At 43.1% G+C, this 21391-nt stretch overlaps 1 protein-coding gene and 1 long non-coding RNA gene across 3 annotated transcripts; both read left to right on the forward strand.

Moving 5' to 3' along the window:
• Positions 1-416: 416 nt before the first annotated feature.
• Positions 417-5795, forward strand: TOPORS (TOP1 binding arginine/serine rich protein, E3 ubiquitin ligase). Of its 2 annotated transcripts, none has more exons than XM_057364959.1 (2): positions 417-648; positions 2272-5795. In XM_057364959.1, the coding sequence occupies exons 1-2, from the start codon at positions 490-492 to the stop codon at positions 5251-5253; spliced, it is 3141 nt and encodes a 1046-aa protein (XP_057220942.1). In that variant the 5' UTR covers positions 417-489; the 3' UTR covers positions 5254-5795. The 2 variants fall into 2 exon arrangements, with proteins under 2 accessions (XP_057220942.1, XP_057220943.1); XM_057364960.1 differs by lacking the exon at positions 417-648 and adding an exon at positions 809-1128.
• Positions 5796-11434: 5639 nt separating this feature from the next.
• Positions 11435-15763, forward strand: LOC130572922 (uncharacterized). Its single transcript, XR_008965272.1, has 3 exons — positions 11435-11540; positions 12245-12395; positions 14111-15763. It is a non-coding gene; the product is annotated as an uncharacterized LOC130572922 (long non-coding RNA).
• Positions 15764-21391: the final 5628 nt, after the last annotated feature.

Here is a 21391-nt window from a genome sequence, read left to right on the forward strand (position 1 = left end):
TTGCCCGACAACACGGCTCTCCAGCCTTCAACGGATTCCTCTGCACCCCGGTACACCACGCCAAGCTCCCGGTGTTGGAGCCCTGTGTCAGGAGGCGGCTCTCCAGCAGCCGCAGGGCGCCCACCCGCGGCCGCAGATAACGCAGCCCCAGCRGCTCACCACAGCGTCAGCCACCACTGGCGGAACAAAGGGCGACGGCACCACCGGGACTGCCCTCGCRTTTATTCCCCAGAGCCCGACACGGCGCCCAGACGCTCCCCGGGCCGCGGCTCGGTACCGCCGCCCAACCCGCACACCAGGCGGCAGAASAAGCGTGGGCCCCGCCTGCCAGCGACGACATTCCGGCCCTGGCCCGGCCCCTCGCCAGCCTCCGCCCCGGAACAACGTAACTGCGCGGGGCGCGGATGTGACGGAGCCGGCGGCGCTGCGCTCCCGGCAGGGCCCGGCTCAGCTCCGCGCCCGGTGGGAGCCGTTCCCCTGGTAACGCCGATGGCGGACCCGTCCCGGCGCCTGGCGGAGGGTGCCCGCCGCCGCCGCCCGCCGGGGGAAGAGCGGCGGGAGCCTCCCGGTGCCGGGCGCTGCCGGACGCGCCACAGGCTGAAGGCGGCCGCGGCCCTGGCGCGCACGGGGAGCGAGGGCCCGGGAGCGGTGAGTGCGGGTTGGGGGCGGGCGGAGCGCCGGTCCCCTGGGGCGCTGGCTGGCGGCTCTCTGGGCGAGGGTGGCGGGGGGCCTGCGGCTCTGCAGCGGGCGGAGCGGCGGGGGCTGGGGCCCGCTCACCCCCCGCCTGTGTTGGAGCGCTTCTGCGAGCCCGGCCTGCCCCTCTGGCACCCGAGCGCTGCTGTTGCCGCACCCCCCGCATGGTGCCCGATATCCCGCCGGCAGGGAGGGCCTGCTGCCGGGCTGGCTGCAAAGCGTGGGCTAATGGCATTTGAAATAGCGTGGTGACTTATTTCCGCTGAATTGTAATGCCTTAGGATAACGCCAACGCCTAAAATAACTTTTAAGTGGATGGATTTTTTTGTTAACCGTGTTTCATATCTGTCAGGATTTCACTCCAGCCAGCTGCCAAGTACCAGTCAGCTGTTCGCACACCCCTCGACCAGTGAGATCAGGGAGAAAGACAGAAAGGTAAAAGCTGGAAAACTCATTGGTTGAGATAAAAACAGTTTAGCAGGGACACCAAAAGCCGTGCAAGCAAAGCAAAACAAGGAATTCATTTACCACATCMCATGGGCAGGCAGGTGTTCTGCCATCTCCAGGAGAGCAGGGTCCCAACATGTGTGACAGTGATTTGAGCAGACAAGCATCATCATTCCACATGTTCAACCTTTATCYCTTCTTCCCTCCACTTTATATACTGAGCATGATGTCAGATGGTATGGAATATCGCTTTGGTCAGTTGGGGTCAACTGTCCCAGCTGTGTCTCCTCCCAACCTCCCCTATAACCCCATCTTCCTCACCAGTGTGGCAGTATGAACAGCAGAAAAGCTTTGGCTCTCTAAGCCCTGCTCAGCAATTACAAAAATATCTCTTTGTTGTTAACCCTGYGTTCAGCACAAATTCAAAACTCACCCCCAGACTGGTTGAGGTGAGGAAAATTTACTACCTTTGTTAAAACCAGGATAACAACCTGACTAAGTAAAAGGCAGTGTCTACCTGAAGTTGCATGTAGGAATGACATCTGGTTGTTTCTGCTTCAGTCTTAAAAAAAATACCTATTTTGGCAGGAACACATCTCTGGAGATTGTCTAATTCAGCAAGCTGTGTGTGGTCCAGCATGAGTGCCCAGCAAAGAGGGGCAGTGTGCAGGAACAGAGCAGGTTCCAACAGAACTTGGAAGGTGATAAAATAGTTAAAGTGTGATTTCTTTTGGCTGGTTTGTCTTTAAGTACAGAACTAACTGTTCTCATACTTTTCATGCATCAATTCTAGGTTTTTTAAGCTGTGTTTTGGAGGATGCCATGTGAATCATAACCTTACTGACTGCATCAAATGAGTTATTAGAGAGTGGGGAGGAAGACAGGCTGCCTGTTACCTTCATCTATGCCAGCATGATTTGAGTGCKCTGTAAAACTTGCACTAGCACTGAAGAGCTAGATCTCATTGTGAAGAGATGCCAAACAAAGTAGTTAGGTCACGCTRCCTCTTTGTTCAGCATTCTCTCAGAATTAAAGCAACCTTAAAAGCAATTGTTGTGGGTTTCTGCATCTAGACTGAAAGATTTTTACCTCTCTGTGATGACAATGATCTTTTGTCTCTGCCTTTTCTAGAACATGACTTCAGATAAGGAGTTTGCAGAAGGCAGCAATTTTTCACCGAAAGCTGGCACCAGCAAGCTGCCCACAGATGCATCTCCTGACTCCAAATGCCCCATCTGCCTGGACAGATTTGACAATGTTGCATATCTAGATCGCTGCTTGCATAGGTTCTGCTTCCGCTGTGTCCAAGAATGGTCAAAAAACAAAGCAGAGTGCCCCCTCTGCAAGCAGCCCTTTTTTTCCATTTTCCATACAATTCGTGCTGAAGATGACTTTAAGGAGTACATACTCAGCCCTTTAGAAACCAGCTCTTTTGCCAGCCCTGACGGCCGGAGATTTCGTTACCGTACTACCTTAACAAGGGAACGCCGCACGCGCAGTTCGCCTTCCCGAAGGATGCTGTCCCCTCCAGATAATGGGATGTTGTTTGAAGGGTTGTCAAGTGAACCATCACGGCACAGACACAGAGAGATTCAGCAGATGATCAGGAGGCTGGCCTCAAGGAGAAAGGCTAGTGCAGAGGGCAGATCTCTGCGACAGATCCAGGAGGAGGACATGATCAACTTCCGCAGGGCTCTGTACCGCACTGGTGTGCGCATCCGCAGCATTCAGGATGGTGGCCGATACCGAGACATTTCGGCAGAGTTTTTCCGCCGTAATCCTGCGTGCCTTCACCGGTTGGTTCCTTGGTTGAAGAGAGARCTTACGGTACTGTTTGGTGCCCATGGGTCCTTGATCAATATTGTGCAACACATTATCATGAGTAATGTAACTAGATATGATCTGGAAAGTCAGGCCTTTGCTGGTGATTTAAAGCCATTTTTGCTGAATCGGACAGAGCACTTCCTGCATGAATTCATCAGTTTCGCTCGTTGTCCTTTTAACTTAGAAGCATATGATCAGCATGCCAATTATGACTGTCCTGCACCATCTTATGAAGAAGGAAGCCACTCAGACTCATCAATTATTACAATATCTCCAGATGTAGCATATTCTCAAGGGCCAGATAATAATTTGTCTGTGCCTGGTCTTGGTCAGGCTCCCTGGGATGATGAAACTCCAGGACCTTCCTATTCCATTTCAGAAGAGGTTCGGGCAACAATTGCTTCTCCTCTGGAGTCATTGGAAAGTTCTGATGAGGACTCTGCTACAGGGAGTCAAAGAACCAAACTACAGGCTCAGTTACAGGCTAATGCTGACTCAAATGACAGTGGCTCTTCCTCAGACAATTGTGTCATTGTTGGATATGTTAAGCCGTTAGCTGAGAGGACACCAGAAGTGGTTGAGCTGTCCTCTGACTCTGAGGAGTCCATCAAGGAAGAGAAAAGGGAAGATGTCAAGCAAGAGCGACCAGTCCAGTGTCACAGCTGGAGTGACAGTGAGCCAAGTAGGAGCTTCTCACCACATTCCCCAACATACAGGGAGGATATAGGAAGTTGTAGAAGCTATTTATCTCCTGCAGTTGAGAAGATGGAATCAAAAGAGGATGAGAGGAGCAAATGTAAAGGAAAGGATATGCCTCCACAGGACTTGAGTTGGAGCCCCTCTCCAGGGAGTGATACGGTATGCTCCCCTTGGAATCACAGATTGTCTAAGAAGGGAAAGTCCAGAAGCCCACAATCCTGTTCACGGGACAGTCGAGGTGGTCATGGCCATCGGTCTAGAAGRGAGCACCATAGCAAAAGCCAACCCAAAAGGAGACGATCGAGAAGCAGGGATAGTAGCAAACATAGAAGCAAAAGAAGCAGCAGAAGGTCAAGAGCTCATGACACCAGAGCTTCTCTGAAAAGCCAGAGGAGCTCTCTGAGTCGTGAGAGTACTCCATCCAGAGAAGTAAGCAGATCACGATCACGTAGCAAAGGCCACARTAAAAGGAGATCAAGAAGCAGAGACAGTGATCGCTATTATGTAAGAGACAGTTATCAAAGTAGACACCAGTGGGGCTCTGCTTTCTGTAGTCGAAAGGTGTTTGGAGACAGCTATGAATCCTCCAGCAGGAGGAGGACCCGGTCTAACACTCTTTACTCAAGGCAATCTGCTAGTCCAGAGTACAGGATACGATCATTTATTGAGAGAACAGATCTGCATAGCCAGAGGGGGCTCCATGAGAGACACTATTACTGTTATGAAAGATGCAGGTCAAGGAGTCGGTCAAGCAACAGATCCAGGACTCCTTCTGGAGGAACTGACAGAATGAAAAGTGAAAAGCCTGGTGGAAAAAGGAAGTACAAAACTCGCCACCTGGAGAATGCATTCATGGAGAGCACRAGTCTGGAAAGAGAAAATGACCCCAAGAAAACTTCCTCAAAGTTTGGTGACTGCTGCAAAAACGAAGATAGCCTGTCAGACAACCGAGCAAGCAGTGAGACAAAGCATAAGAAAAGGAAAAAGAAAATGAGGAGTCCTAGTGTGGAGATTGTCTACGAAGGAAAAGCAACAGACACAACAAGGCATCTTAAAAAGAAAAAGAAAAAGCATAAGAAGAAACACCGGAAACATCACACGAGTAACTCGGTACATTCTTCTCCTGTGGTGATTACAATTGATAGTGATAGTAGCAAGGAGCCAGAAAGTACTGAATGGGACAGCAGTATTACATGGACAGGCACAACTCAGATAAATGAGAGGGCAAATGAGTCTCCATCTTCTTTTCTGAGGAGGACAGGATGTGAGGAAACTGGAGGAGTAGACAAAAAGTATGGTATCCCTACCACAAAGGAAAGCTCAGATSGTGACATTAGAAATGCTGATGTCAAACTTCAAGAAACAGCAGCTGATCAGAGTGTAACCACAGCGAATACCAGCAGTAACACCTCTCACATGGAAACCGTWACCAGCTATATTCAGGAAGCACCAGCAGAGCCTTCCAGTCAACTGCCTTCCCCCAGGACTTCCTTCCTAGAGTGTCCAGAGAGAGAGCCATTGATACTAAGACTGCCAAAGAGACTTGTCAGCAGATCCTCGTGGTTTGATTTCCCAGAAGAAAAAATGTAGTAGGCTTTCCATGGAACACTTTTTAAAATTGTGAATTTAACTACTTGTTTTTTTCCTGTGAGAACTAAAACATCTGATAGGATTTCTGTCTTTTAAAAAGATGTCTAGGAAATATGTAAAACTTCTGAATGTGTATGCACTTTTAAGTCAAAGAGGGTAGAATATTGCTAGTATGTAATTCTGAAAGTTTGTTAGAAGACTGGAAGTCACAATTTCATAAAGCCATCCACACAGTATTTCAAAGTTTTGCATAAACCAAACAACAGAAAAGAAGCCCRAAACAAAACCCAGGGGATACATTTTATGGGGATTGCTCTTCTTGCACAAGGGAAAAATTGTTTAGTTCATAAAAAATCATTTGAGCTGAATTCCAGCATCATTTCAATCTCTTTTGTTTAAACTGGTCTCTGTTGAAAAGTAGTTAGTAATTTCTAAAGAGATCCTCAAAGGACTTTCAGTAATTTTAAGGTAAGCTATGTCAAAATCTAAATAAAGCAATAAGATCTGTTGTTTTTTTTTTGTAAAATATACTTGCATGTGTACTGTGTGTTTTGCAAATACTTTTAATTTTGAGTGTCTTACCTATCCAGACCACTGGATGTTTGTGCAGTCAAGAGTACACCAGGTGGTAAGGGTTGCCTGGAGATCATCTGGTACACACCTTCACTGGAAGCAAGGAACTTTGATCTGATCGCATAGGGTTTGTTCAGTTTTGAGTTGTCCCAAAAGCTGGATGACCCTGCTGTAATAMGTTTCTAACATAGGAGTATTCCCTTGGGAAACTTTTCAGATTTGTTGCTTTTGTTTCCCTTATTGGAGCTTGCTGTGCACTCTATAGCTGYGCAGCCTTCAAGGACTCTGTTTTCCTCTTCTTTATACCTTTCAGCTGCATCCTTGAAGACATCCGTCTTGTCTGTAAGCTTAGCAATAGAACACTTTCTCCTGACCTTGCAGTTATTCACCCAGCTCAGCACATCCTACATGTCCTCCTGCAGGTATGTGCAAGGCACAGGGCTCAGGCAGGGTTTTGTTTTCCAGGTTGGTCCTTTTCTGTGTGTGCAGCAGTAGCTCTGAGGATGAAGGAGGAAGATGCCTTCTGTCTCTCCTGCATTACCTCCATGAGTCTGATGGATTTTACCTTGGCTGATTGCCTGCCAGATACTCACCACCAAGCTGCTCTGTCACTTTCCTTTCTCCACTGGATGAGGGTAAAAATAAGATGGGAAAGCTGGGTTAAGATAGGACAAGGGAGAGTACTCAGGCTAGCCACATAGAGTCGGGGAGAAGTAATGGCTTCTATTGCCAATGAAAAATTTAGTAGGGGTATAAGAAACGAAGGTGAAACTAAATCCCATTTCCCCTCCCTTCTTTTCAACTTCATACTTTCATTGCAGGCTCTTTTATCTCCACCTCCTCAGCTGTGTGGAAGGATGAGGAATGGGGATTGTGGTCAGTCCATAACATTGCAAAATGCTCCTTCTTGCTGAGCCTTTCTACAAGTGTGCAATACTTCTGGAACAGATTGACCCAGTGCAGAAAACCTGCTCGTGTGTGGGYTCCTAAACACAGGCTGCCACTCCTGCTAGGAGCTTGCTCTTGTGTGAGACTCCATGAGCTGTAGCTTCAATCAGGGCATCTCTACTGCTCCAACGTGGGGTTTATCCATGGGCTGCAGRTAGGCCTCTGCTCCACTGTGGTCATCCAGGGGCTGAAGGGTGCAGCCTGTCTCACCATGGTCTTCATCACCTGGAAGTGCCCAGGCTGTGGAGAAGGGCTGCCCCTGCCCAACTAGTCAGCACAGGCTTGCTGAGCCTGAGAGAGTCAGGAGTGATGACTGTCACTCTTGTGCCTGAGAGCAGGTTGGTCCCCACTTTGGGTTGAGAAGGTTGCAGAGAGCAYGAATGTCTGAAGGAGCYGGGGCACTGGGGGGCCTGGGGKCCACATGGTGGGAGCCATGGTTGTGACATAGCGTGGTCCATTTTGGCTGTTGGCTGCTAAGYGCTCTTTGGCATCTAGGAATGAATATGGTGACTCCCTTTGTTCTGCTTAGCCCTGACAGCCTCCCCACGTTCTCCTGGGAAGGGGAAGGGGCTCAGGGGAGTTGGRCTGTCCCTAGCGAGTGGCTCTCAAGGACTGTGGGTGCAAGTGTCTTTGACTGGAAGCCTTGGTCCATTCCTAGAGCAGGGGTGTCCTCGGCATCATTGGGACTTGTCCTACACCTGGAGTGCTGGGACAGAGGGTACAGGCTGTTGAGGAGAGGGCAGGGCAAGGTGGAGTGTCACACTGAATCAAATGGAGAGGTTTGATGGTGCAGCCATTACAGTTGGCAGTCATGTGGCTGGGACCTCCAGGTGAGGATGAAGGGATGGAAAACAAAGCAGATGTGGTAGCTGTCTTCTATCAGTTGCCAAGCCAGGGTGCCACTGTTGAGGAGTTAATTTGACAGGCAATTAAATAAATCTCTGGATCAGCAGCTTTGTCCTTATGGCAGATTTCAACTTGAGAAGTAGAGACCAGCTGGAAATTCCATCCTGCTATGGTGAGCAGATTTGAAGAATTCCTGAATTTTGTGGGGGAGAACTTTTAATCACAAGTACTCAGAGACACAACTAGGAAAGATGCCCTGGAGTTATTGGTTGGGAATTGAAAAGACCTGGTGGGAGATGGCATGGCACTGGCCACAGTGATCATGAAGCTTCAAAATATCAGTGCAATGACAAAAAAAATTTGCAGAGTTGCTGCTCTCTATTTTGAGAGCAAACATTGCACCACTCAGGAGTCCCCTGGGAATCTGCTCTTGAGGGCTCAGGAGCTGCATGCTGCACAGGATCTGCTGCAGACAATGGAAAAAAAGCAAGCTGTCAAAAAGTATTTTCAATACTTCAAAGAGACATTTACACTGTGGGAAACCTCATCTGGTGGTTTTTCATGACATGTGTTACTAGGAAATAGTCATTAAAATGAGAAAGGTATCTAGGGYGATGATCACAATGGAAGAAAAGGAGTGTGCCCCAGGCAGCCATTGTTTTCCAGTGCTGCTTTGTATAAACCAGCTCATCACTCCTGCTGCACCTACCTGCAAAGTGTGAGTAAGCAACGGGACTTGGTGTCAGCTTCCACTAACAATTCTGCTTGTGGTGGAGTGTTGTGGTTTAACCGCAGCTGGCAACTAACTGCCATGCAGCTGTTCTCTCACGGTGTCCTACTCTGGTGTGATAAGGGAGGAGAACTTCCCCAAGGTCTTCCCAAAAAGAAAAGTGAAACTCGTTGGATGAGTTAATAACAGTTTCATAATTAAAATGAAGTAAAATATAATAGCAATAGAAATAGTAATAATAATAAAAAGAGAGAGAAACGCAAAGAAAACGGATCTGCAATGCAGTTGCTCRCCACTCACTGGCCAATGCCACACCCAGATAGACTGTCTTCTGGGTAACTCCTTCAGTTTATATTCTGGGCGTGATATTCTATTTTGTGGAATTATCTCTGACCAGTTCATGTCTCCTGGCCATGCTCCCCTCCACCTTTCTGTGCCCTTTATCACTGGTAGCACATGAGCCACTAAACAATCCTTGATTCAGAGTAAGTACTCTCAGCAACAAYGAAACCATCAGTGTGTTATYATTTTCCTTGTGCAGAATCTAAAACAAAGGACTGTACCTGCTACTAAAAAAAATCAGCTCTATCCCAGTCAAAACAGGACAAGGACTGAGCTGCATTCATTGGCTTAGGTTAGGAAATGAGAGGTATCAAACTTCTTGCAGAGTTCCCCTAATTTTGTAGGCTTAGACAAGACTTCTGTGGTGTTGGTTTTAGCAACCTATGTAAACATATCCAGGGCTATTTGCCTTTCCCTGGATATTCTGCCTGGTTTCCCGGTACCTTTTGAGAAGAATGTGTCTTATCTACCAGATATGGGATGTAAAGCTCTGGACTTGCTTGACATGTTACTTACAGGGGCCTACGTGTTTTTATACCCCGAAGTAGGCACATGGGAGAGATACAACATTGTCAGGARGTTAAAGAAACTTTTACAGGCAAACTTTAGAAAATAAGGGAACCTGGCAAATTTTAAAGCAAGCATTCAATTGAAATAAAGCATTTCWTGATATATTGACATAGCAAACTCTAACCAATATAGCTTTAAKTTACCCAAATTTCAAGAAGAGGAAGTAAGAAAAGAAGAGGGTGTGTGTGCAACTGCTTTTGTCTGCTTTGGCTTCCTGGGACCCTCCCCTCCATCTGGTAYACCAGGGGCTGGTAAGTATTCTGGAACTGGACTAGAGGCTCCAGGGAGGTGGGATGTGGAGAAGTKCCTCATCCCAGTTTTTGCAGAACTTGCCTTGCCACCCTGCCACACACACTTTGGTTGTTTTGAGAAATTGTTTTCTCGCACTGGGGTTACTTTAAATCTCAGGACAGACATGACAGCAGATAGACCCACCAGGGTTATCTTGCTTTACATGCATGGTGAGCCTGTTCATGTAGGACTGGGATGTTGTTTGAAGTTCATCCTGTCAGCAATACATAATAACTTGTGGGGTTATTATGGTGCTCCTCCTTTAGCAGTCACCTGCTCTGCTTCAAAGTAGTTTCTAAGGTTCATAACATTGTAGTGCAAGTATGGGGGAGAAGTGTGTTTCTGTCTCCAAACTGGACCAGAATCCAAAAGGTGGATGCAGAAAATACTGCTGCTACTGTGTATATCTACCAAACATTTTATTGGTTGGTAGATGAATCATCAGTTGTGTCAGAGATGCTTGGTGCCTCAGTTTTAAGAGGTCTCAAGTGCCAGTTTCCAGCATGCTGGGACTGTCTGCAGTTCAACAGGTTTCATGTCCTTTGCCATGAAGTGACAGAAGACCTAGAAATGTCCCAAGCCTGGCTAGGCCGCCTGCTTACCTAGGTATCTTTTCAGTGGTCTCCAAAAGGGGAACTAAGTAACTGTAACAAGCCTTTTGTATTAGCAAGGACTGATGGAAAGTAGAGGGAAAGTCCGTTTTTGGGATGCTCTGGAATGCTGAGTCCTGAAGAATTTTTTTGCACAAGATGTGGAGTGAACCACTGCACATCTAAGTTAGTCTTTAGTCCTGGTGGATAACATGCAAACCAGCATGTGTGGCAGTAATACCATTTATCTTTTAAAACCTATAGCCCTTAGAAATGAGGCATCCAACCAGTGTGTTATGCACAGAACAAGTCACAACTAAATGACAAGCTGTTCTCCAAAGCATTGAGATGACCACCAAGTGCATAGGGGAAAAGACAGGCAGAGCCTGACCTTTTTAAGATCATTTGCCTGGTGAGTGTAGCTGGGAGGGTAACAGTTTAATCTTCAGCCATGAACCCGGTTTGATAGCTCTAATTACATGAACCAGGTTTGATAGCTCCTTCAAAACAATGGGCATTGTGCCCTGAAGTCATGGTAGTTTCTTGTCCATTAGCTGAAGAAGAGAAAATGAATGTACATGCATGCATATGTATGAATATGCGCACCTGTATGCATTATTATATTTATGGGGTGAGAGGAAGAGAGAGAAGCGGGGAGAGCAYGAGTAAACGGAGAGATTCCTATTGTACCCTGGGAGAGCAGAAAAACATAAGCAAATACTGTCCATCTCCTGCATGTATCCTATTTTTTTTTTTTTTTAATATGCGAAAAAGACATGAAAGAAGGAAAAAATACCAAAACAACAAACCACTGGATGGAGTGGTATCTTGTAAGATTTATGAACTTCTAAATTTAGAAAAGTCATTTCACTTTTGCTGGTGTATTGCAGGCTCTTGTGCGTGAGTCATTAAGAAAAAAAATACAAGTTACTTCCTCTGTGAGAGCATGTACAAGTAGCATAAAATAGGTTCAATTTATCTTTTCCACCACTGAATTTACTCTGGATAAACAAAGCGTGTATGAAATTTTATGTCCTAGAAAGGTAATCAGCCTTATAAAATGCTTCACAGTTCTCCTTTTCTCATTATTGTATTGCAAATAGTTTTCTGAATGGGAAAACGGTTCAAGCAAAATGTTAAACAGCATTCATTTGTCATTTTCCTGCACAAACCACGCAGAAGTCTGCTGGATCCCAAAATATGTAGTCATTATGAAGTTTGTATTGAACTGTTCATCTTTCATCTTTTTTTTCCTCCTTTTTTCAGATCGTGTTCCTTTGTGGTGGGTAATTTCCATAACTCCTGCTTCAATTGGCACAGGTAGAAAACTCTGCAGGAATCACAAAGATAATGAAATACAGAGGATCATCACGAAATAGTGACTGAGCTATGTTCAGGTAACCTGTACAGACAACCTCTGCCTCTTTACCTGTAACTATACATGTTTCTTCATGGGGACCAGCTGTTCCTAACCACATCGTCAGAAAATATCTGTAATTTTAGAGACATTAATGAGTGGAAATAGATTTTATCTTTATATTGTGGGGTTTTTTTTGCAAAAAACAAAAAGAAATATTTACATTTTTCATGGTAAGTGGATGCAGAATAACTCAGTAAGGTACTTTGATTTTTGAAATGAAGTATGTCATGGGTAACCATTGGATTAAATAGTCCATTCCAGGTTAAAAAAAAAAAAAAAGGAAAAATAAAGCTGTGAAAATAAAGAGTTCAGCCACAAAACAGAACCTTATGTTTAATGGCACAGTCTTTCATGTAGGCATCTCAATTTCAGAGTGTGAGAGATTCATTAGACTATCATCATTACACACTAGGTGCTGTTGCTGACTTTAAATTTAATGCAAGAATTTCAGCATTCTGAGGTATGGTTAAATACCACCAATATATTTTATTTTCATACCAAATTTTCTATTCTGCGTTTGAGGTTTGCTGTTTAGTGCCAGATTTACAGGGCTGTGTTTTATGATACTTCATGGTGGGCTAAACTAGTTTAGAGTGATTATCCTTGGGAGTATTAATAATCCTTGTTTTAACATGCCAGAATTGTCAGAAGTTAATTGCACTATGCTGTCTTTTTGCACAGGCTTATTGATTGCAACAGAGCAGTGGTGGAAGACAATGCTGGTGTGCAGTSAGAAAGCAGCCTTGTGCAGAAAGCCAGCTCCACAGTGGAGATTGCCAAAGAACAAATTGCTGTCACAGAATACCCCTACCGTGTCCCATAAACCAAACAGGTGAATAATGATCCCATCTCCCACACAACACTGAGCTCTCATGTTGTAATCGTATGCAGCATATCATCTGTGCTGTAATCACTGCTGCCAGAGACATAGTTTCTTATAAAATGCCTTGTCACCAGTTAGAGATTATCATTATCCAGATTACCTTTCAGCAATATTAATGTAATTTAGAAAATGAAGGTGAGCCTTTGTCCATGCAGAACTACTCTGTAACAGCAAATCAATTGTTCTGAATAATACGCTCAACCAGTGTCCTGCCATCATTGGTGTACTTTCTGGGTGTGCTTTCTTCTCGCCCCATGTCATCAGGCTGCTGGATTTCTAAACTCAAAGAACTCAATGTCTTGTCTGGAGTGAACTTGAGTCAGGTATGAGTGTATAGGAGAGTGGAGATGCAGTGTTGAAGAATATATTTGGTGCAGGTAGCACAGTATGCAATCTGCAGGTTGAGTGCTTGGGGACAGGAGCCCAAGCTCACCGACCCTTTCATAACAAAGGGCCTGGGGACCTGCAGCCCAGCCAGGGGACAGATCACTGAAACAGGACAGGAGCTGATGATCCCAGACTTTCCCACRCTTAGACTGTGAGGAGATAACAGCCCAGGAGTTCCTTTTTTCTGGGTCCCTCCTTGGAGGCACCAGCTCCAGCTGCTGATTTATGATTTAATTATTGCACTGAGAGGATCTGGTCTCCTGAGACTCTGCTATGGGAAACCTGGGGTCAMCCCAATAAGGAAAGCTGGAGTGACTGTGTGAGTGTGGGGGGTGGAGCTGGGAAAGGGCCTCGCTCACAGCTCAGGTGGTGCAGGAGTGACTGACAGAGGCTCCTTGATGGTCAGACAGGGACTTTTCCATGACAGTAGCAAAGAACTTTTCTTTCCTTAAGCACAGCATAGGACAGCAAGGTGAAGCACACTTTCCTAAAAATGGTGTTCTGGAGAGCCAAAGTTCTATCGGTTTAAATGGATTTAGGATGAATGATGGGTTCATGTTGAACTGGCAGCCTTGGTCTATTTGCCCTATGGAGTGTTCACCACATGAATATTGTGCTGTTCAATGTGATTCTGCATGGATACAGCCATGAAAACTTTTAGCTGAGTGAAAGTGATATACCTGGGCTTCTTTATTACAAATATTAACTTGTTACAGTTTGGGAGTTTAAGCCATCTCTCTGCTTCTCAGAGTTTGGGATAAAGAATAAAAAGCAGCAGCCAAGCTCCACTTCTTACAAGGAGATCATAGGTTCTTCTGCAAGTTCCACATATGTAGAATGCTTAAATGGTGACTTTAAAAACATAAAATGACAAATCATAGTCTAAGCTCTGAGGGTTCCCAAAAGCAGTTATCTAATCTTCATGAGAAAAATTTATGGTATCCTGGGCATCTGCAGCAGAAGAGCATCCCAAGCCAGAATTATGAAATGAAAATAGCAAATAACTGTTTTAGGTAGATCACCCTGCCTGGACTGTTTGTTTTTAATATCATTTTGCAGTTGATGCATTTGATTACACTTAGCCACAATGCTCCTGAAGGAACAGTGGAGATGTTGCATGGAACATTTTCCTTCCTGTTGCAGCATCATAAAGAAGCTCATAAATACAAAATTTCATAAATGATTAGCAACATCTATATAAAATGCTTAATAGTCATAGAGATGACATTTTTCTTCTGCTGTTTCTTCTCTGTTTATTAATCCTTTTCTTCTTTTAGCACCTGTTCCATTTTCCAGGGGATTGGGAGCAGATGATCTTCAAGGTCCTTTTCAAGAAAAGCCATTCTATGAATCTATATTTTACAGCAGTAAAATTGAAGATGCAGACTGAAGTTGAGAATAAGCAGAGTAATAGTAACCCAACTCATTATATTTTCTTTTTCATAATAGAATTCAAAGTGATACCTCTTAAGATTAAACTTTCCTGATATCTGGAGGCATTTGCTTTGCATAAGCTGTTTTTTGTAGGGAACTAAAAATCTAATTTTCAGTCTTTTTTCAGAAGACAACTTTATTTACAGTCCAAATTGCATCCTTGATTGATAGAATTTCTTGAAAAATATGCTATTTTCATACATCTATACTTACTGGAAATATTCTAGAGCTGAAAAAAATTACCATTTTTCAAAAGAAGAGAGACAAATTAGGATAGGGTAAGTAATTTTTCAGCCATCTGTCTTCTCAAAACACACTACCAGCATTCATGCCTTGAGTTGAACCTCACAGCATCATATCTTCTAAAGGGGGAAAATAAGAAAGCATGGACAAAATGGGTAGCAACATTTGGGAAGTGAGTGTTGTCTTATTCTGAATCTATATGTTACTATAAGTATAAATAATTTAGGTTTCCTCTGAAGACCTGCTAAAGTGCAAACTCCTTTGGCACTGCCTTGTTGCTTTTATGGCTCCAGGGTAAGTCTTGTGGAAAATGCAGCATATATAGCAGAATCAGACAACTTCATAATGTTAGCAGGACATTTGGACATCAGTATGACTTTTGAGCTGAATCTAATAATTTTTTTCTATGAACCATCTGCTTCTATGAATTTTCACTGACTGTAATTAAAGTTGGCATTTGCATGTAGAAAATTCTATCAGACTTACAGTGAAATAGACTTAAAGACTTTCTGATGAMGTCTGTAGGATTTACTAGTGATTTTTTTTTATTTCTACTGACTTTGTGAACTATCTTGAGGAATGGCATTTTTGTGATACAGAATTTGTGAATAGCTTAATACAAGGGAATAAAAATGTAAAGTATTCTAAAGGTTTTTTGGGTATTTCTTTTAGCATCAGAGACAGAATCTTCCTAAGACCTGAGTTAGAGTGGAGGCAATTCGAGATAAACCACTCTTGAATTGCAGCATCTTATGGAAATGTTAGGAAAATTTGTTTCTTCTTAACACATTTTGGAGATCTCAAAAAATTCCTTCTTTTTCTAATTTTCCTCATCTGGCCTCTTGTCCTCAGACTCCCTCCTTTCCTGTCATGTWATTGAGAGAGATTCAAGTGTTTAATGGCAGCTATTGATGTGACTTAGGAGAGGCTTGGAGCAAGGTGGAGGTACTGAGGGTGCTGCCAGCCTTCCTGGGGCATGGATTTAAGAGCCAGTGGTACCCTGTGCACCATTAGAAGTACTGGCACTTGTCTTTATGGAAGAGCACTYAGCAATTTAATGTGTTCTCTATAGAGTCTGGAAAGTACACTAGTCAGACATTATTTTCCCTTTGTCTGCCTGGGTTGGGCTTTTCCCTCCCTTTGGGGTCCAGGAAAAAGAAAAAAGAGCCTGCAGAAAACCCTAAATCCTTCTGTTGCATCTTTTCGTAGCATTCATGACTTCTTGCTGTTGTATTTAAGTTTTAATGCGCTTAGATTAGAAAGGTCATTTTCTTTAAACTGTGTGGAATTTCACAGTGTTTTTGGAAATAATTTATCTCTTTCTCAGTATCTTGTGTGATGCTTGCACAACAAAAGATAATAATGTCTCCTCTATCCTCACACTTCTGCTGGATGTACACAGATGTAATTGCTTGATTATTTTTTCTATGCAACTTTTATTGCCATGTCCCTTTCTTAAGTCTTGTCATGTTTCCTGGTTCCAGTACCACCTCTGCTGACCGATTGAGCCATCTTCATCTGATTAAATGATTGTCACAATGTATAAATGCAGTGCTTGCTGGACAATAACATTTTAAGAGGTATTGCACACTTTCAATTTTTAATAATTGCTGTTTGTACAAACTGTGCTTTTCTTGTAGGAAAATAAAAAACAGATGGGAGGGTTTTGCCTCCACTACAGTTTTGATCTCTTTGCTTCAGTCTCTGGATATTATTTGTGCAGTCAAGTATGTGGCTAGTAAATTCTGGCAAATTGGTTGTTTGGGATATTGTCGATGTCTTTCAAATACAGTCTGTATGCTTTTGACTGCACTGGTATGCACATTTCCAGGCCTTTTTAGAGGTCTTTTGAGTTTTGATTAAGTTCTTCTGCCCTGAAGCCTAAAGCACCTCTCATTTTGCCAGTGGGATACGTATCTATTCCTGAAACTGTTTCTTTTCCCCCAGCTRTCCAAGCTCCCAAGCACATGCTGTGACTCTTGGGGTGTCCTTCAAAGGTCCAGGAGTTGAACTCGATGATCCTTGTGTGTTCCTTCCAGCTCAGGGTATTTAATGATTCTATGCTCCAAACCCATCCCTCACAGCACAGGAAATGAGAAAGGTGATCTGATTTTTTTTTGTCTGCCTACAGGAGGAGAGCCTGGGGAACTGATATTTAACATTGACTCAGTGGCATCATCTTCAGCCCAGCCCCAACTCAAGCTACCAATCAATCTGTACTGAAACAGGAGGAAACCACATCCCAAATTTCCTGCATACAAGCAGTTAAGTTCATGTCTCCTCATCTTTCTGTGGATGATAAAGCTATGGCTTTGCCTCTTCCCCAGGATTGCAGCTCTGCTTACATAGCAGCTTTAAGGAAACTTTAATTGCTTTGGAAATGATGTTTCTAGTTCTGATCACTCTTAAAAATGTAAACAAGCAAGAGTATCATCTGTTGAAACAAAAGTCGGTCAGGCAGCCTTTGCTGCTCAGTTTTTGCTACCCAATCTGTTATGCCTGTCACAAGAAGTTGCCAGACTGTCACAATAAATGGCACGAGTTTAGGACGTTGTTTTGTTTAGCCTTCATATGAACTACTTTGAAACACATTTTAGTAGAGGAGTGTAATTAAAGTATATCGAATTCTGAAAGAGGGGAATAAGTTACACAATTGTTTAATTTGTTAGAATAGTATTTTCTATTATTTTCTGTTTACTTGGAGAGCCTTGTCGCAAGTAGTTGAGAATACTGAAGAAATAAATATTGATAAAGAACTTATTGCGTGAAAGCAAACAAGGTGGRTATTTCGCTTACTCAAATGACTTATTTGATAATTCCTACTCTTAAGCAAGTTCAGATAGTGCAGCATGCCAATTATTCACCCCATGAGGAAGGAAACCTGATGTATGTTTCAAGAAATGAAAATGTCTAGCCACAGGTATATTTTTTAYTAGGTATTCCTGTTCTGTTTGATTTGCCACAGAGATCTGACATTTTTCTTTCTATTTTTTGTGTCCTGGAGTAGTCACTGGGCAGGGATGTAATTTTAGTTTCTGTTCTCATTCCTCTTTGTGGGTTCTGATGTATCTGTAGCCCTTTAAAAGGTCTGTCACCATCCACCCAGCCCTCTGTGTCAACTGACTTCATTGCTATCCCTTGTGCATTTTGACTCACTTAGCATTGTCAAAACTGAATCCTTTTGAAACGCATTGTGCTCAAAACCACCTTCATCTCCCAAGCCATCACTGTCAGCAGTGTGGGCCATTTGTCATTCAGACTTTGTTCAGCCTTGATCCCTCCTCACCTTGAATCATAGCTACCCCTTRTTCCAGTCAAACTGTACACAGAGGACTTCCCACCCATGTCCTTGCATTTCTGTGTCTTGGCTTCTTGCACATGCACATTTTCTTTCTTTGCACAATTTGACTTCTTCATGAGTGTCATTTTCTCTTCCCACTGTATTCTCATCACCCCCTGCCCTGTCTGGGACTCCACTAGCATGTTATGGTGCCAGTTTCAGCACCCTCTCTCCTTTGATTCTTACTCAGTTTTCCATGTCAGTACGCAAAACCCCTGAGTGTATTGTTTTCATTGCATTTCACTGAAAAKTTGAATTTTCAAAGATGTGGGCAAGATTTCCAGCTCAGAAAGTGCCTAAAATACAGATTATCAGAATATCAGTAGATTCTGATAGGGCCAAAATGTTGTCCAAATGCCCACCCCTGCAGGCTGGACAAAGAAAGGACCTGCCAGTATTCTGCAACTGGTGTAACTGGAGAAGTGTTCCTGGAGTGCATGGTCACTTTCACTCTCCTGAAATGCTTGCCTTTCACACATGCCAGCCAGACTGCAATGCAGTGTGAGGATGGAAAGCTTTTACCTTTAGGACTTGCCATATTAAGGAAGTAACCAGAAATGATGAAATAACAGTATTTCATATGAAAAATGCTGTTGTTTGTATTGCACTTTTATGCATGATTATATTGCAGAACATCGTGAAAGCAAGCAAAAATTGTGGTGTTTTTCAAAATTAAAGATCATTAATAATTTTTTGTGTGAGAGAAAAGGACAGGAACTGGGTACACTATATAATGCAGTTACCTGTTCAAATCAATGCAATTAAAAAAAAATAAAAGTGAATTAATATTATCATTGTTCATGTGTACATACATAGAGATATATTTTCTAGCCAGATAATCATATCACAAAGATTTAGMATTCCCTTGGGTATTTTGTGTTTTAGCAAATAACAAACACAAGGACTGGACCAGGCAAGCTGTATACAYAGAGCACTGTTAAAATGCCCACTCATGCCAAAGTGATCACTGCTGTGGATGAACCTTGCAGAGGCTGATCATTTGGGTAAAGTCTGTGAAAATATCTCCTCACTGCACCAATTCAGCCTGCATGGGTTAGTGTACAAATCACCCTGTTCAGCACTGCTGTAAGCTTCAAAACTTTGCACAAAAGCTTCTAGGGACTTTCCTTGTCTTGTTAAACACAGGCCATCTCTCTGTACTGTACAAACAGCTGCAACATGACCTCTCAGTCATTTGGTTCAAGACTTTACAGGCCATATTGTGGTCAAGAGAGATGGTGCTCATTGCAGAGGTCTTGTCCTCCTCACAGGTAAGAGTCAAGGCCAGCAGAAAAGACATGTCATCCCTGCTCTTTTGGTGATGTGGAAATGAAGGGTGAAACTGAAGGATGAACTGAACCACGATGGTTAGCCAAAGTCACAGAGTATTGAGACACATCACRCTGGTTCCTTGGCCAGGGTCTCAACCATGAGAGGTTTCCTTATGGTTTGTCTCAAAGAGAAACTTGGAAATGAGGGGCAGCAGAAACACCGAGATTCAGTTTAGTAAAACTTAATGCACGTGGTAAAATTATTTTCRCTAGTAATAGGGTGGTCAGTTTCATAGAACAACAAGAGAAGAACATAGTTCGTGGATTAAGGAATCCAAGGAAAAAGGTGGAGAATGAAGCCTATTAATTTAAATAGTCATGTAAGYTGAATCTAACTAAATTCCTAGGAAATTATGAAGGCAAGGGTGTTGCGTCTTCAGTAGTGGTGGGTGTCTAAAAAAAATAATTGTCAWGTATTTGGTTGAAAAACATTTGAATCAATTGACTGAATGTTCAATAGGAAGGAAAAGAAGGACTCTTCAGGCCTGATGCTTAGATTTCTGAAATCAGTGGAAAGAGTGCTATATAGCAGCTATTTTGGTAGTGCCTGGGTTTCAACAGGGACAAGCAATGTGATCTGCAAGCTGACAAAGGCCATAGGATGCACTAGACCTCAGCAGGTGTGCTGTTTACCTCACATCAGTAGAGTAAAACCTTTTAACAAACTTTAAAATCTAACTAGTTCCCTTGTTATTAGTTACARGCTTTGGATACCCCTTAGGACTAGTTCTGACAGCTGAAGTCTTTATGCAATTCCCATGCTACTTGCCAGACAGGGTTGCAGAATTGATCCACAATCCAATTCACGTCATCTCTTTTACCCATCTGCTATTGATACTATCCTCACAATGCTATATATTAGATTTTCAAATACCTTAGATAAACAGCAAGGTTTCCCTTCCAAGGCAAGGCATTCTTTGTAGAAAGACACAGATGTTCACAGAACTCTGTGGCTCTGCATTGAGTTAAGCAGYGGTTAGAGCTCAGGAAAGCTTCTGTTGCTTCACATTTTTTAAATAGTTAGCTCCCATGAAGTCTCCTGTTTCTTTTTCCCTASTAGTTTTCTCACTTTTAAGTGGCCTTTCCCCTACCTCACATATTCTTTCTACAATGAGCACTACCCCATAGGTAGAGAAGACAAGACAAAATAGCAATCTAAACATTTAGATTAGCATTTTTTATATGAAATTAAATTTAATCTTAGAATATATATTTCCCTTCTGTGTTTCCATGCTGTGGGGATTTTTTTTCCCTTTTGTGCTTTTTCCTAATCTCAGTTCTTTTCATCTAAGGGTATTAATTTACAGAACGGCAGCATTTCTGTGACTGGCACCTCTGAGATCATCTAACAGATCCATCAAAGCAGGGTCTCTTGGAGCAGGTTGCCCAGGACCGTAACCAGTCAGGATTTGCATATCTTCAGGGATGAAGTCTCCAGAACCTCTCTGAGCAAGCTACTCAGCTGCTTGACCACCCCCACAGAAAAAGTCTGTGAGTTTTTTAATGTTTAAGTAGTATTTATTGTGATTCTAYGTATGCTCTTTGCTTTTTACCTGCTCTCTGGGTACCCTTGATAAGAATTTTCCTCTGTCTTCTTTACTCCCATCTGGTTTACACACATGTGTATAATCCTCACACACATCCTTCCTTAGCTTTCCAAACTGAACAATTGCAGCTGACAGACAAGATAGCTAAATTATTACACAAGAATATGTAATTCTGAAATTATATTAACCCAAAACACATTAATTTAATTTTTCTATTATAAATGGTATAAAGAGAGATCAGAATAAGCCAAAGTCAGGTGAAAGAATGATGGGATAACCTATCTGATTAACCTATTCAGATTATTTTGGATTAAGACTTTGTCCTCTCTTCAAGTAAAACTGGTGTTATTTCTGAAATTTGAATTGGTCTCAGTTTTCTTGGAATATGGTTTTCTGTATTTTGTTGCCTCTCATCTCTTTTTGCATACTACAACCCAGTGTTAGACATTTGTATGATTTTAATCCTTTGATCATGGCTTCATTGTGATGTTCTCAGAGTCCTAGCAATGGGGGCTTAATTTCTTTGTTCCTCCCGTGGTCCTTGCATAGCTGTAATAACTGAAAGGGAAATGCAATCAGTGAGGTTCACTTTTGTTTCACTTGACAAAGATGAAAATTATGAGCCAATCTTTTAAGAAGATAAAAGTTAACCATTTTTCTCAT

This window comes from Malurus melanocephalus, unplaced genomic scaffold (assembly GCF_030028575.1).
Source record: "Malurus melanocephalus ecotype Western Australia unplaced genomic scaffold, MMel_1.1 scaffold_45, whole genome shotgun sequence".
Lineage (NCBI taxonomy): Eukaryota > Metazoa > Chordata > Aves > Passeriformes > Maluridae > Malurus > Malurus melanocephalus.